Raw genomic sequence first — 14684 nt, 5'->3', positions numbered from 1 at the left:
AATCTCACTGTTTCATTAAATCCTGACAGAATGAAACTGCTTAGATTAGACACATTATCCCTGACCAGAGAACACATCTATCTTCTTAGTTGAATAAAAATGTGAGTGTACAGAGCACACATCTGCTGGATCTACATCCCTAACAATGTTTGCACACCCTCTACATCTCCTGTTAATTACTGCTTTAGGCTCAACAATAAAACAAACACCTGGGAATTCGTAAACTGTTCCTTTGATTTTCCTCTCATAAGGTTTCATCTGAATCATTCTTTGCCTGGCCCTTCCAACAGAACCAATTTCCTTCGAGATAACTTACCAGCAGGCAAAAACACAGCCAGGCACATAGCCCCTGAAATCAATGGGACACACAAACCCCTTCACCATAGTAAGGCGGAAATTCTTAAAGAGGATAGATTTTTTCTTTTCAAATTTGAAAAAAATAATAAGGTTCAATGTCAAAAATGTACATTACTCTGTTGCACGAATGATAAGAGCAGGCCTCATAAGATACACTAAAATGCAGCATCTTATAGCTTTTTATTAGCATGTTGTATGTGTAAATTTACCACCTACCTAATGTATGCTATATGCTTTGTATTTTTCATTCATTTTATTTTTTATTTTTTTACTTTTTAAAATACCATTTTTTGGTTCATTTCAAGTTTGCTTTCTCCAGTTTTATTATTATCTAATTAAAAGCTTGGGTCTATTATTATTAGTGGTGGTGTTTTTCAAGGGGAAAATGTTTAAACTACACGCAACAATACAAATATAACTCTTTCTGAAGACACGGAATCTCAGTCAACAACATTACTGTTCAATTAATTTTGACTAAATTGTCAATTATCTCAGTTTATAGTTTATTTTTAAACTACCTACAGTAAACAAATATGAACATGAACCCTTTCTGTGTCTAATACACCACATCACCATTTTATATAAAATGAGAGCAATAAAACACACACAGACACTTTTTAAAAATAAGGGAATATATAGATAAACCCTAGTGTTACCCTATAAACCCTGGTTTGTAAGTAATGTCTGTAAAGGTTCTCAGTCATCCAGGTCATTGTAGTCTAAGGAGCTTGGAAGGAAAAGCGTCTGGACTTCTTTAAGTTTTTTGAAGACGTTTCACCTCTCATCCGAAAAGCTTCTTCAGTTCTAAAGGTCAAATGGTGTTGCATCTCTCTTCTTGATAAAACCTTTATCAAGGTTTATATTAATACAAAAGCTAACACTGAAAGAATTGACCACACTAAGCCTAAGCTTTTAATATACATAACAAGTAAATTTAAACAAGCAAACTAGAAATGCACCAACATTTCAAATGTGAAATATTTGAATTTGAAAAAGCAAAAAGTAAAAAAACAAAAGTCTATTGTATTCACACATATAACATGTAAAAAAATTCTATAAGATGTTGCATTGTTAGCTGGTTTTGCGAGGCCCGCTCTTATCAGTTTATTTTTGTGATTTTATTTTTAAAACTCTTAACTCTGAAGGTGTTTCATTTTCTTTTAAAACAAACTAAACCCAAAATCCTGTTTCGTATTTTGGTGAGTTTGAATCCATATATGAGAGGATTCATAATTGGAGGGATGATCACAAATTCAGTAGCGATGAAATTTTGGAGGCTTTGAGGCAAATCTGTGGAGTCGAATCGCATGTACACAAACTGAAAAACAACTACAGACAGGAATGTGATCAAAGAGGTCAGATGTGGCACACAGGTCTGCATAAACTTTGCCCTGTCCTCTCTGGACTTTGCGCATGTTTTAATAAGATGCATGTAAGTCCAAATGATAAAAAAGCCATGAGACACATAAATGATAACTGTTGCATATGCTGTGATGTTGTTTGAAAAGGTGTCAGCTTCAAGACAAGCAAGTTTAACAATTAACCAGTTTAGACATAAGACTCTCTGAATCTTTGTACCACATAACTTGAGTCTTGCTGTAAGCACAACATTGATGGCAAAAATACATAAAGGTGTCAGCCAGGAGAAACACACCAGCTGAGAGAGCCTCCTCTTACTCATGAAAGAGTGGTAGTGCAGAGGTCGACATATAGCCAGATACCTGTCAAAGGCCATGACAGCTAAAATGGATGAATTGCAGCAGACAGATGAGTACATGATAAAAGCTTGTAAAAGGCATCCTTCATGGGAAATTGTCTGAGAAGACGACAGTAAATCTGAAAGGAATTTTGGGTAGAAACCTGTGGACCCATAAAGTGCATTAATGCAAAAGCTACTCAGGAAAATGTACATAGGTTCATGCAGGTTTACATCCAAGACAATGAGCAGCACAAGAGAGACATTGAAAAACAAAATCACACAGTAATATAGTAAAGTCACCGAGAAGAGGGGTACTCTGAAATTCATTGTCTCATTAAATCCTAATAGAATGAAACTTCTTACATTATGCACATTATCCATGTTCAGAAAAATCATGTACTTTCTGATGTAGACTTTCTGATGTACACCCACAAGTAACAACTTGTGAGTGTACAGAGGAAAAAGTTGCTGTAGCTACATCCCTAACATTATCTGCTCTTCCTCTACACCTCCTGTTAATTACTGCCTTAGGCTCAACAACAAAACACACACCTGGGAATTCAGCCTCTGTTGGTCTATGGAACAAGAAAGAAAATGACCAAAGGACAAGCAAAGATGGATTTAAGTTCAATTTTGTAGTTGTTCATGGTGCCATGGTGATTACGTGTCTTACTCTGTAAGACGTGTGCTTACTTACTGGTTAGATTGAATAATACGCAGTTGCTTTTCACCATGTGAAATGCTTAAAGTGCTGCATTTTACTTCAACCATAAGTATTAAGTATTCTCTCATTTTCCTGGGTCTTGTACCCAGCGCTTTCTGTTTTGGAAAACACTGTTTTACTGTTTGATTAATTTCCAGTTCATTCCAGTTTATTTTTTGTATTTCTTAAGTCCAGCAATGAAGCCGCTTTTTAATTTATTTTTCGTATGAGAGTCTGCACTTTAGATCCTCCATCCTGCCCACTTCATCCAGCCTTATGAGAGAACCACAGACTGTTATTAATAAATTATTTTATATGACATAGAAGAATGAAGTCCCTGTAAAGGTAGGGAGTAGGACACCCTTAAAGGGAACCCTATTAACACATGTTTGCGCTAAAATATGCACTGTGCTTTCAACAACATATATGTGGCATTAAAATACGCCAAATGTTTTCCTTTTACGCACATTTTATATAAAACCGATTTACCAGTAGGCCGCCATTGTTATTTACTCCTCTATGCATTCTGGGTAGTGACGTCACACGGTTGTGAGCAGCGCACTGGAAATGGCTTCTGTTCAACCTTTCCAGTTTGAAACAGAGCAAGCCGAGAAAGAGGATGAAAATAGTCAACCAGTATGTAGTTTAGATGAGGATGATAACAATCCGTCACACGAGAATGTGAGAGTGAGGGAAAGCTACTGGTGGCTATGTGGCTACTCAGTCCAAATTCCATTGACTCTTAGAAATGACTCTAGACTCGTACCAACAGTAACACCATTAGTTATAAAATGTTTTAATAAATGCTTTTTAGGTGTCTTAAAGGAAAATGTAAACAGAAGGGAAGATCCATTATAGTTTACAACGATAGGGTACAGCTGATGTTATAAATAGCATGACATTTTTATTTTTAAATTACCTTGAAGACCCACAAGTTATGCTTGGCTGCTTTTTGTTGATTTTTGCTCTGTGGTTAGGACGTTCCAGTCTTTATTTATTAATTTATTTATTTTTATTCAAAATCAAATGAAATTGAGTGGAGACATTTCAAATAAATGGTATCATTTGTACAAACAGAACTCATTGCTGTCAGCTGGAACAGTATTATTAATTTTAATTGATTAAGTACCAGTGCTCCTTAAGGTCGTGCCAGGCACAGGTCAGGTTACTCCTTTTTACAATTTGCTTCACAAGGAAGAGGACATAACCATTTACTTTTTTGATAAACAGTGTTTTTTTTAGCCTGGTGTGATGACAGCCACTTAATTTAGGATGTAAAGAAAACCCAAAAGACTGTTTTCAAAGTAAAGGTGTACAGAGGCCTAGGTCAGAGAGTTTTTCAACTGGCAGAGCTTTAGTAGCATTTTGATAATTACCTGAGAATAAAATTTTAGACCCAAGGATACTATAGTTAAATGTAACAAAACTAGGTGAGTAGAAACCTTTTTTGGCCATACAAGACAGAAACTAATAATGTACAAGAAATGTGTTTAATTTCAATGTGTGTTGTTTTCTTTTTTAAATTTCAACATGTACAAACCAAAAGGAAATTCTACTTATATTTCAATTAATGAAAACATTCTGGAAATATGTATCTGTCATAGTATCTATTCATTTACACCAGCGGTCCCCAACCCCCTGGGCCTCGGACCAGTACCGGTCCGTGAGTTGTTTGGTACCGGGCCGCGAGAGTTGAGGCTCAGGTGTGAAACGTATGGTTTTCAGGGTTTCTATCGGTTTTCAGCGTTATTTTGTTATCGTTTTCACGTGTGTTATGAATAAATCCTCTTTTTTTTGGTACCGGTACTAGTTTTATTTTGTTGTATTTATCCGCAACACCTTAAAGGCCGGTCCGTGAAAATATTGTCGGGCATAAACCGGTCCGTGGCGCAAAAAAGGTTGGGGACCACTGATTTACACTACAGATCACATTTTGCTTAAATCACATATGTACATATATCAACAGATTTCTTTGCCCCTCTTTGCAGAAACACTCATGACTTTAATCTCAAAGCTGAACTTTTACCACGCATAAAATTCAAAACTCTGTTTCTTATTTGTGTCAATTTAAATCCATACATGAGGGGATTAATAATTGGTGGGATGAGGAGAATCTCCATTGCCATGAAATTCTCAAAACTTTGTGGTATTTCCTTTGAGCCAAATCGCATGTATAACATATCAAACAGAAAAGACAGAACAACAACGGTTAAAGAGAATAAATGTGGTACACATGTCTGCATGAATTTGTTCCAGTTTTCTTTGGATGACTGACATGTTTTGATCAAATGTACATAAGACCAGAAGATAAAAACGGCATGGCCGATATAAAAGGTGTAATTAAAAGCAGGAATAACAATTCTTGCTACAGAGGCAGAGCAAGCTAGATTATTAATTAACCAGTTTACACAGTAGATTCTTGGTATGTGTGAGCCACATAACCTCAACACTACTGTTGTTATCGTGCTCAAGAAGTGAAGGTAAAAGGGAATAAGCCAAGCAAAAAATACAAAAATACACATTTTTTGTTTAGTCATCAGAGAGTGGTACACAAGAGGTCGGCATATAGCCACATATCTGTCATAGGCCATGAGAGCTAGAAGAGAGAAGTCAGCAGCAACTGAAGAGTGCAATACAAAACCCTGTAAAAGGCATCCTGCATAAGAAATAACATGAGTGGTGGACAGAAGATCGTAGAGAAACTTGGGATAAAATGCAGCTGTCCCATAGAGTCCATTGACACACAGATTGCAGAGGAAGATGTACATGGGTTCATGAAGACTTTTATCCACAATCACTGTGACAATTATCGTCACATTTACCAGCCAAATCACACAGTAACACAGTAAAGTGAGAACAAAGAGAGTGAACCTGTAGTTTGCAATATCACGTAAACCTGAGAGAGTAAAAACAGTAATTACTGAAACATTACCCATAATAACATTTGTAGTTTACCTTACTAGGTGTCATTCCAAACTGAGAGCTAATGACATTTTTACAAGTTAAAGTCAGGGTGAAATGAAGTCTGTCTGTGTACTGTCTAACTGACAAAGTATGTCACCAGAGGTTTATATACTCTTTGTGTCAGCCACAATTACGTGGTCAGCATGATGTAAGTGGTGCTTTCACTTGTTGAGCTGAATAATTAAAAAAAAAAATTACATTTACTTTTAAGAATAAAGTTATTTGTGTCTTATGTAACTGCTGTCTATAGAGCTTGAATAGATTGTCTATTAAGACCTTTGTTTTGAGTGTAAAACATCAGCACAGTGACTAAGGTTATTATATGTTTGATAAGCAACATACTTTTCCCTTCCTTCAAAAATACATAATATAGTTGTGTTATAATGAGTCTTCTTTTACTTTTTAGATGGTAAAAGATAAGAATATTTAAATATTTTGTAAATGAGAATGTATTTCACACTAACAACCTGGCCTCTGTATAATGTTTAACCCTAAAAGAAGCAGAAAAAATGACTTACTCCCTGAAATTTTCAACAGTAACCTTAAAAAAAATGTGCAGGATTTTTTATTTTAATGTGTAAAAACCAGAAGAACGCACTGATGCATATGCTTATTGAGACTGATGTCTCTATGATTTTTAAGTGTTTATAGTTTAACATATGTAACTGCCTGACTGATTAATCAGTTCAATCAATCTGTATTCATTCGCTGATCCCTCTTGGGTGGCACAGAGACTCGCTCTGCATTCGCTTAGTTGGAGCTTGGCACGCCCTTGTTGGAGGAGGGCGCTCTTTTCACCTCTCACTCTCTCGTTCCAACACAGCTTTATGATTATTGCTGTGGTTCCTGAATCTTCTCATGATGACTAGTAGGGCTCCAAACCGCACGACCTTTGACCTCAACCACTGCTTGGGCTGTCTGCTATGCCATGAATATTTCCTACTTCTTGCTGGGTCTCTGAAGACTTCTGATCAGCACCCAGTCTCAATCTCAGTCTGGAGATTCCACCCTTGGGATGATTTTTTTCCAGCAATACTCTGGCCACTGCACCTGTTATTGTCATGGTCTGGGTTGGTACCTGCAGGTCTCCAACAGCGGCTCCTCCTCCTTTAGGCGGAGATCGGTTGCTCCTCCCTGGCTGACCACCTGTGGGCAATTATTCCGGCAGCATATAAGACCTGCGCACTCAACCGTTCATCGCCTGAGTATCTGCTATCCCATGTTAGTCAAGTGGTGTGTGATTTCTTTGTCCAGAACCCGTGTGAAGACTTACTTGTTTTTCTTGCACTCATCCCCGCTTTCCTGGACCTGGGCCACCTGCTGCTGGTACGACGTTGCCATCTGGCCCGCCACTCACTTGCCTGCCTCCCCACACCTCGACTGCATCCGGGCCTTCCGCCCCACCTGTCCCCTCCACCTAAAACCAAGTAAGGCAACTCAGTTTAACTGTGGAGGATCACTGATTATCTGCTATCCCGTTGACTGTGCTCTCCTCTCATTACAGTGCCCCGGCCACTTCATAGTCCAGTTTACACCTCCCCACTGCCTCAGCTGTTCAGCTGCATCCTACAGTTGTCTAGGTCACTCTTAGTTGACTTAATTTTTACCAATCATTGCTGATAGTGGAAAACCGTGCACTAATTTAAGTATCCACTGACAGCAATATTACGTCATTCCAAAAATAAAATCAATTCTTTTTGCTTTTGAAATGGATTGAATCGTTACAATCCTTTTAAACACAGGTCTTACCATCTAATATGGTCAGCACCCCTTTAGGTGAATTTCCTCAGAAGCCCATTGTAATCTAGAGAAGCCCACCTTATATTTGCTCTCAATTAAAGTATTTTATAGCGCTTTTATTCCTAAGCCTGCTTTTAAATCATCAGCACACAAAATATCACCACCAGAGGGATAATACCTGGCAGGATTATTCTTAAGTGCACTGTTACAAAAAAAACAAAACATATTAGGCCCAGTTCCAGACATGTCTGAGTGTAAAAAACAAAACAAAACTGTCTTTCTCTTAGAAAAAGAAAACAACCCAAACCTAACTGGCAGAATCAGCCTGGTACTAAAACAAAACCCTAAAATCAGCCAGAAACATCACAGGAAAAGTTTTGCTTTTAGGTGAAACAACATGCTATAGGGATTAGAACCTGCCACGCAGTGCTGCAGTCACTGCTTCTGGCTTTAATTAATAACTGATGCTTACATCTAGGGATGGGTATCGAAACCCTGTTCTTGTTGAGAACCGGTTCCCACTGTTTCAATTCCTTGGAATTGTTTGCCATTTTAACAAACGATTCCCTTATCGATTCCAGTCGCCCCGAATGACGTCACCACGTTGCGGAGCTTCATTTACCTGGCAGGAAACACCGCGCCTAAGTGGCTCAAACGCTCAAAAGTTTGGTTATACTTTACGAGAACGGATGACAACAGGGAAACTAGCAATACTTGAAAAGTAGATATTTCATTTAAGGGAGGAAACACTACGAATATGCAAAAGCATTTGTTCACAAAACACGCGATGACCTTAAATGAATGTCGTGTTTTTAATTCCGCGCTGGACTCGTGAATCTCAACCCAGCAGCAGCGGTAACGTTTGCACGTCCTCTCCCGTTAATGCGGCAGGTAAATAATCAACTAACAGTGCATATTACAAAACCTGCCATTACTGTGCATTTAGGTGACCATGATGAGAGAGACAGACAGAGTGGCATTGCAGCCAGGGGTCCCCTCTGCAGCCTTTGCTTCGGTACAAAGTGCTAAAAACAATAAACCCAAGGACAGAAGAGTCCTTCCCAAGGATGGCCAAGTGTTCTACTTGGCCGTCACCTAAGGATTTACATCCCTGATACTCTAGATATAGAGTCCCTCTATATATTTAACGTCCCCCATTACAATGGCCTCATTGTGCTAACATTCCACATGCACCTGGTGACAGGAGTGCTCTTACTATAATAAAGTGAGAAAGTGATATTACTGTAACTAATGTGATATGATTAAATATGTGATTAATACACGAGAAAAGAAATCTGCCACCACAAACCCAAAAAAATTGTTATGGAGTGACTAAGGTGCAGTACCCTGTACTTACTTGCATTTTGCAGGCAACAAGTCAGGTTTTTGCAATAAACAATAAAACAGGTGCACTGTAAAGACTGTGTTGGGAAGGTGGAAGAGTGATGTGTGAGCAGCAGTATGACTTCAGTATGGCTTCATGACAAGAAAGAGCACTTTAGATGCGATGTATAGTATGCATATGTATAGCATGTATAGAATACGTGTGTGAAGGAGCAGGAGATAGATATGACTGTGAAGATGCAAGGAGTAGCGGTAGTGATGGTTTCATTCTTTTTGAGGGAAGTCTTACATTTTAAGCGTTTTAATTGTTCAAAATAATTAAAATTATTACACTTTTAAAATGAAACTATATTTACAATTAATAGTTCCTTGATGATCTGGTTTGACCTCTGATTTATCTTTGTACCAAACAATTTGGAAATAGTATAATACAGCAGGTGAGATGAATGGATCATATCAGATCTTTATCCTTGTAGAAGCTTTATTTAGCTTATTAATTGTTTCTAAGGTATTTCATGGATCATCGCCCTTTCGTACCTTTCTGATATTTTTAATTTGTACAATTCTTCAAGATCACTGAGGTCTGCAGACCACATGCTCCTACATTTCCTGAGGTCCAGATTAAGGCACAGAGGAGATCGGGCCTTTGCTGTGGCTGCTCCTAAACTGTGGAACAAAATGCCCTTTCACATCAGGATCACCCCAACATTAGACATTTTTAAAACCCATTTGAAAACCCACTTTTATTTTTTGTCTTTTAAATCCGAAGATTTGATTACTTTTTTTGGTATTTCTTATTCATGTTTTCTCTTTTTATTTTTCCTTTCTTAAATTATGTAATTTTGTCCTGTGTTTTTTTGTCATTTGATTATTATTACATGACAGCACTTTAGTCAACAGCTATTGTTTTAAAAGTGTTATAGGAATATATTTTACTTTAAATTTAGAGGATCTGCTATTAGAAAGAAGATATGATAGAGCTGAGGGTTAGTTGGATAGATAAGGCGAGGAAGGAGTAGAAGAGAAGGGAGTTACTGTTAAAATACTATTATTGCATTGTTTTTTGTTGAGGTTTTTTAATTTTATGCTATGGGATTGAAAAACTTCAAAAAACAACAACAGCACAATTTTATGCTTGATATGCTAAACAAAACTTTAATTTTTATAGTAAATATTACAGTATGTCAAGCAATGGGGATATATGATCAGATTTCAAAAAGTACAGAATTATGGTGTCATTAATTAATGTACAGAGAGACATTTACATATAAATTTAAATTTAAAAAAAAAAGCCAAATAAAAGTAGGTAACAGTTCAATTACTATTACTATTTTTCCAAAAATAATAAAAAACCCTATATAAATAAATAAATACTACTGAAAAAATACAACCTAATAACACTGATCCTTATATTTATACATGTAACGTGTTTATTGAAAAAAACAAAACATTAAGCATTGTTAACTGATCTTTGTCATAAACTGAGATGTAACACACAGTGATGCCTGTACTAACCAGCCATTTACAACAGAATATTTCATACAATATTTTGTTTACTTTAAACCTAAAACACTTTGAAATAAACCTGTTTATTCACCTTGCACATATATTAGCTAATATACCTTGAACATCAAGACACAGCAAGGCAAAGAAATGAAATGTCAATTTGTGATGATTTCTGAATGGTATATAGATGAATTTTACAACAGTACTTAAAAAATCATGCAGAATCCTTTTTAAAATGAAATTCTTAGTCAAAAACATGATGTTGTTTTCATTTAACATTCGTGCTGGATTGAGCAAATGTATGTCACATTTGCTCAATCAGGGGTGATCCTGATGTGAAAGGGCATTTTGTTCCACAGTTTAGGAGCAGCCACAGCAAAGGCCCGATCTCCTCTGTGCCTTAATCTGGACCTCAGGAAATGTAGGAGCATGTGGTCTGCAGACTTGAAGAATTGTACAAATTAAAAATATCAGAAAGGTACGAAAGGGCGAAAATCCATGAAATACCTTAGAAACAATTAATAAGCTAAATAAAGCTTCTACAAGGATAAAGATCTGATATGATCCATTCATCTCACCTGCTGTATTATACTATTTCCAAACTGTTTGGTACAAAGATAAATCAGAGGTCAAACCAGATCATCAAGGAACTATTAATTGTAAATATAGTTTCATTTTAAAAATGTAATAATTTTAATCATTTTGAACAATTAAAACGCTTAAAATGTAAGACTTCCCTCAAAAAGAATGAAACCATCACTACCACTACTTCTTGCATCTTCACAGTCATATCTATCTCCTGCTCCTTCACACACATCTATTCTATACATGCTATACATATGCATACTATACATCGCATCTAAAGTGCTCTTTCTTGTCATGAAGCCATACTGAAGTCATACTGCTGCTCACACGTCACTCTTCCACCTTCTCAACACAATCTTTACATTGCACCTGTTCTATTGTTTATTGCAAAAACCTGACTTGTTGCCTGCAAAATGCAAGTAAGTACAGGGTACTGCACCTTAGTCACTCCATAACAAGACCCGCACCCCAGAAAAGTACAGGCTACTTACAGTGTACTTGTTTCATTGTTTCTTGCAAAAGCCTGACTTGATGTCCTCAAATTGCACTTAAATACAGGGTACTTTCACCTTTGTGGCAGGTTGTGTTATAATGTGTTACCTTTCATTAGTTTGCATAAATTCATTACATATGTTAAACTATAAACACTTAAAATCATATAGAGATCAGTCTCAATAAGCATATGCATCAGCGCGTTCTTAGTAAAATTAGTCTAGTCCAAATATATGTTTGCCTTAGACAAGGCAAACATGACTAAATGTTTCTGAATCCGGTGCCTTCAGAAAGAGTTGTATTTATATTGCTGCATCTGTTTTGAATATTTTTGAATTATTTTAATTAAGGAAATCTAACCTTAATGGAAATCATTTCCCTTAAACTCAAGATTCTGTTTCGTATTTTGGTGAGTTGAAATCCATACATGAGAGGATTCATAACTGGACGGATGATGACAAATTCAAGAGTGATGAAGTTTTGGAGGCTTTGGGGTAAATCTCTTGAGCCAAAGCGCAAGTACATCGAATCAAAAGTCATTACAGTGAAATTTGTGATCACAGAAGTCAGATGGGGCACACAGGTCTGCATAAACTTTACTCTGTCATCGCTGGACCTCACACATGTTTTAATAAGATATATGTAAGTCCAAATTATGAAAAGCCATTGAGACACATAAACGCCAAGTATCACATATGTACTGATGTTATTTGAAAAAGTGTCAGCTTCAGGACAAGCAAGTTTAACAATTAACCAGTTTAGACATAACACTCTCTGTATGTTTATACCACATAACTTGAGTCTTGCTGTAAGCACAATATTGATGGCAAAAACACAGAAAGGTGTCAGCCAGGAGAAACACACCAACTGTGAAAGCCTCCTCTTAGTCATGAAAGAGTGGTAGTGCAGAGGTCGACATATAGCAAGATACCTGTCAAAGGCCATGACAGCTAAAAGGGACATATCACAACAGGCAAATGAGTACATGATAAAAGCTTGTAAAAGGCACCCTTCATAGGAGATTCTGTGAGAAGACGACAGTAAATCTGAAAGGAATTTTGGGTAGAAACCTGTGGCTCCATAAATGGCATTAATGCAGAAGCTGCTCAGTAAAATGTACATAGGTTCATGCAGGCTTTTATCCAAGACAATGAGCAGCACAAGAGAAATATTGAAGAACAAAATCAGACAGTAATACAGTAAAGTAACTGAGAAGAGGGGTACTGTGAAATTCATTGTCTCATTAAATCCTGACAGAATAAAACTTCTTTCATTAGACTGATTATCCATGATCAGAGGGCACATCTAACTTTTTAAAATAACAACATAACAGAGCACTGAGCTGCTGCGTCTGTACCTGACTAATGTCTGCTGTCCCTCTTCACCTCCCATTAATTGCAGAATAAAATAAAATACTATATACAGTACAATAAATAGAATAAAATATACAATAGGATAGAAATAGAATGCAAATGCTTTATACAACTGAGTAAAAATACAACTTTGTCAGAAAAAGAGTATTGCACTCAGTGTGTGTGGATATGTGTGTTTGATCAGTTAGAGTCTTTGTTGTGGAGTCTGACAGCAGTGGGGAGGAAAGACCTGCAAAATCTCTCCGTCCCACACCGTGTGTGCCACAGCCTGCCACTGAAGGAGCTGCTCAGTGCTGTCACAGTCTCCTGCATGGGGTGGGAGATGTTGTCCAACAGGGATGAGTGTATGTTTCTGTTCTGTGTCCTGTTTGTTTCTATATGTGTCTTTCTGGCTGCTGTTACAACCAAATTTCCCCTTGTGGGACAATTAAAGGATTATTCTATTCTATTCTAATGCTGTTTCTATCAAACTATTTTTTCAATTCATTCATTCATTTATTCAATTGGTATCAGTCCATCTTCTCATGTTCTGTTCATCCTGGCTTCACAACAAACATCATCCACATCCTTCACCAGCCTGCGAGTCCTGTGTTTGAGTCCTGTCTTCCTTCCACACATCACATTGTGTCACATATATAGAGACTGTTTATACATAGGGCCCAGAATTCTGTGCTAACATCCCTGAACCTTGTACAATCTGTGGTGCCAACTCATAAACAAAAACACACTTGGTCTGTATATAGTACTGTCAGGCCTTTATTTTTTAACAGCAGCTCTGTGGAAAGAAGGTAGTTTTAAAGCAGCATGAATCTATAACCTACTAAGCAATCACTTCTTTCTCCCCCTGTCTTTAAATTAATTTGCAAACTGTGAAACTGATATTCTGTTAAATATAGACATCATGTCAGTTATATTTTCTGAATTAGCTTTGTGATATAAGTGTACAATGAGCAAGACTACAGAGGCACCCGAAAAACTGGCTAAACTTTGAGCCACAGTAAACACGTCACTCATGAGACTCAAACATTTTATGCTTTAAAAAAGGATATAAATATGAGTCTGTTACTTGAGAAACATAAATCTATTTACCGTAAATGACAATAAATTTACCAATTTACATCTTAATGGAACGTGTTAGAGATATGGCATTATGACACCTTAAGTTCAAACAATAAGATGACCTGGATTAAACCTAAAACCAGAAGTGGAAATGCAATGCAAATATGTGTTAGTTGTCTTTAGATCTTTGATAGTCTGGTCAAATTTAAGTAAACAATAATGCTTTTTACTGAGATTTGGTTGTCTTGGTGCATTTATAGTTATTGTTATGAGGCCTTCATTTGCTGTCATGTGCAAGAGAATAATGTACATTTTTGAAATTTTATTTTGCTCTATTTTTATTTGGTGAACAAGAAACTCTTAATTTTGAAGTTCTTTTAAAGTAAAATAAACCCAATATCCTGTTTCGTATTTTGGTGAGTTTAAATCCATATATGAGAGGATTCATAACTGGAGAGATGATGAGAAATTCAATAGTGATGAAATTTTGGAGGCTTTGAGGTAAACGTGTAGAGTCAGATATCATGTACACTGGATCAAGAAAAAACAGGAAAGTCATCAAAGAGATCAGGTGGGGCACACAGGTCTGCATAAACTTTAACCTGTCCTCTCTGGACCTCGCACACGTTTTAATAAGATATATGTAAATCCAAATTATAAAAAGCCAATGACACAGATAAACAATAAGTGTTACATTTGCACTGATGTTTTTTCTAAAGGTGTCAACATCAGGACAAGCAAGTTTAATTATTAACCAGTTTAGACATAAGACTCTCTGAATCTTTATACCACACAACTTGAGTCTTGCTTACAGCAAAGCCCACAGGTTTAAAACATCTTGGAACGCTTATGTTCTCTAGCT

General features: G+C 36.7%; 3 protein-coding genes across 3 annotated transcripts; all 3 read right to left on the bottom strand.

Annotated features, from left to right (window-relative positions):
• Positions 1-1507: 1507 nt before the first annotated feature.
• Positions 1508-2452, bottom strand: LOC148098302 (olfactory receptor 4B13-like). The gene has a single exon (XM_087830257.1). It carries the CDS (start codon positions 2450-2452, stop codon positions 1508-1510), a length of 945 nt encoding a protein of 314 aa, XP_087686383.1.
• Positions 2453-4753: 2301 nt separating this feature from the next.
• LOC148098301 (olfactory receptor 4B13-like) lies at positions 4754-5698 on the bottom strand. The gene has a single exon (XM_087853188.1). It carries the CDS (start codon positions 5693-5695, stop codon positions 4754-4756), a length of 942 nt encoding a protein of 313 aa, XP_087709314.1. The 5' UTR covers positions 5696-5698.
• A 1084-nt stretch (positions 5699-6782) lies between these two features.
• LOC148098300 (olfactory receptor 4B13-like) lies at positions 6783-12695 on the bottom strand. The gene is made up of 3 exons (XM_087852934.1): positions 11751-12695; positions 7081-7140; positions 6783-6869 (listed from the first exon to the last, which is right to left on the bottom strand). Exons 1-3 carry the CDS (start codon positions 12693-12695, stop codon positions 6783-6785), a joined length of 1092 nt encoding a protein of 363 aa, XP_087709060.1.
• Between the last annotated feature and the right edge of the window lie 1989 nt (positions 12696-14684).

This window comes from Neolamprologus brichardi, chromosome 16, assembly GCF_056152115.1.
Source record: "Neolamprologus brichardi isolate AB-2024 chromosome 16, ASM5615211v1, whole genome shotgun sequence".
NCBI classification, from domain to species: domain Eukaryota; kingdom Metazoa; phylum Chordata; class Actinopteri; order Cichliformes; family Cichlidae; genus Neolamprologus; species Neolamprologus brichardi.
Note: the sequence above shows the minus strand (reverse complement) of the source record. Positions and strands in the feature narration are given on the sequence as shown.

Coding starts and splice junctions, on each gene's coding strand:
- LOC148098301 (XM_087853188.1), bottom strand. CDS start 5,695: ATGGGTAATGTTTCAGTAATTACTGTTTTTACTCTCTCAGGTTTACGT.
- LOC148098302 (XM_087830257.1), bottom strand. CDS start 2,452: ATGATTTTTCTGAACATGGATAATGTGCATAATGTAAGAAGTTTCATT.
- LOC148098300 (XM_087852934.1), bottom strand. CDS start 12,695: ATGTGCCCTCTGATCATGGATAATCAGTCTAATGAAAGAAGTTTTATT. Junction 7,141..11,750: donor GGGAAATGATTTCCATTAAG/GTTAGATTTCCT, acceptor ACTTGGTTTTAG/GTGGAGGGGACAGGTGGGGC. Junction 6,870..7,080: donor AGGTGTGGGGAGGCAGGCAA/GTGAGTGGCGGG, acceptor AATTGCCCACAG/GTGGTCAGCCAGGGAGGAGC.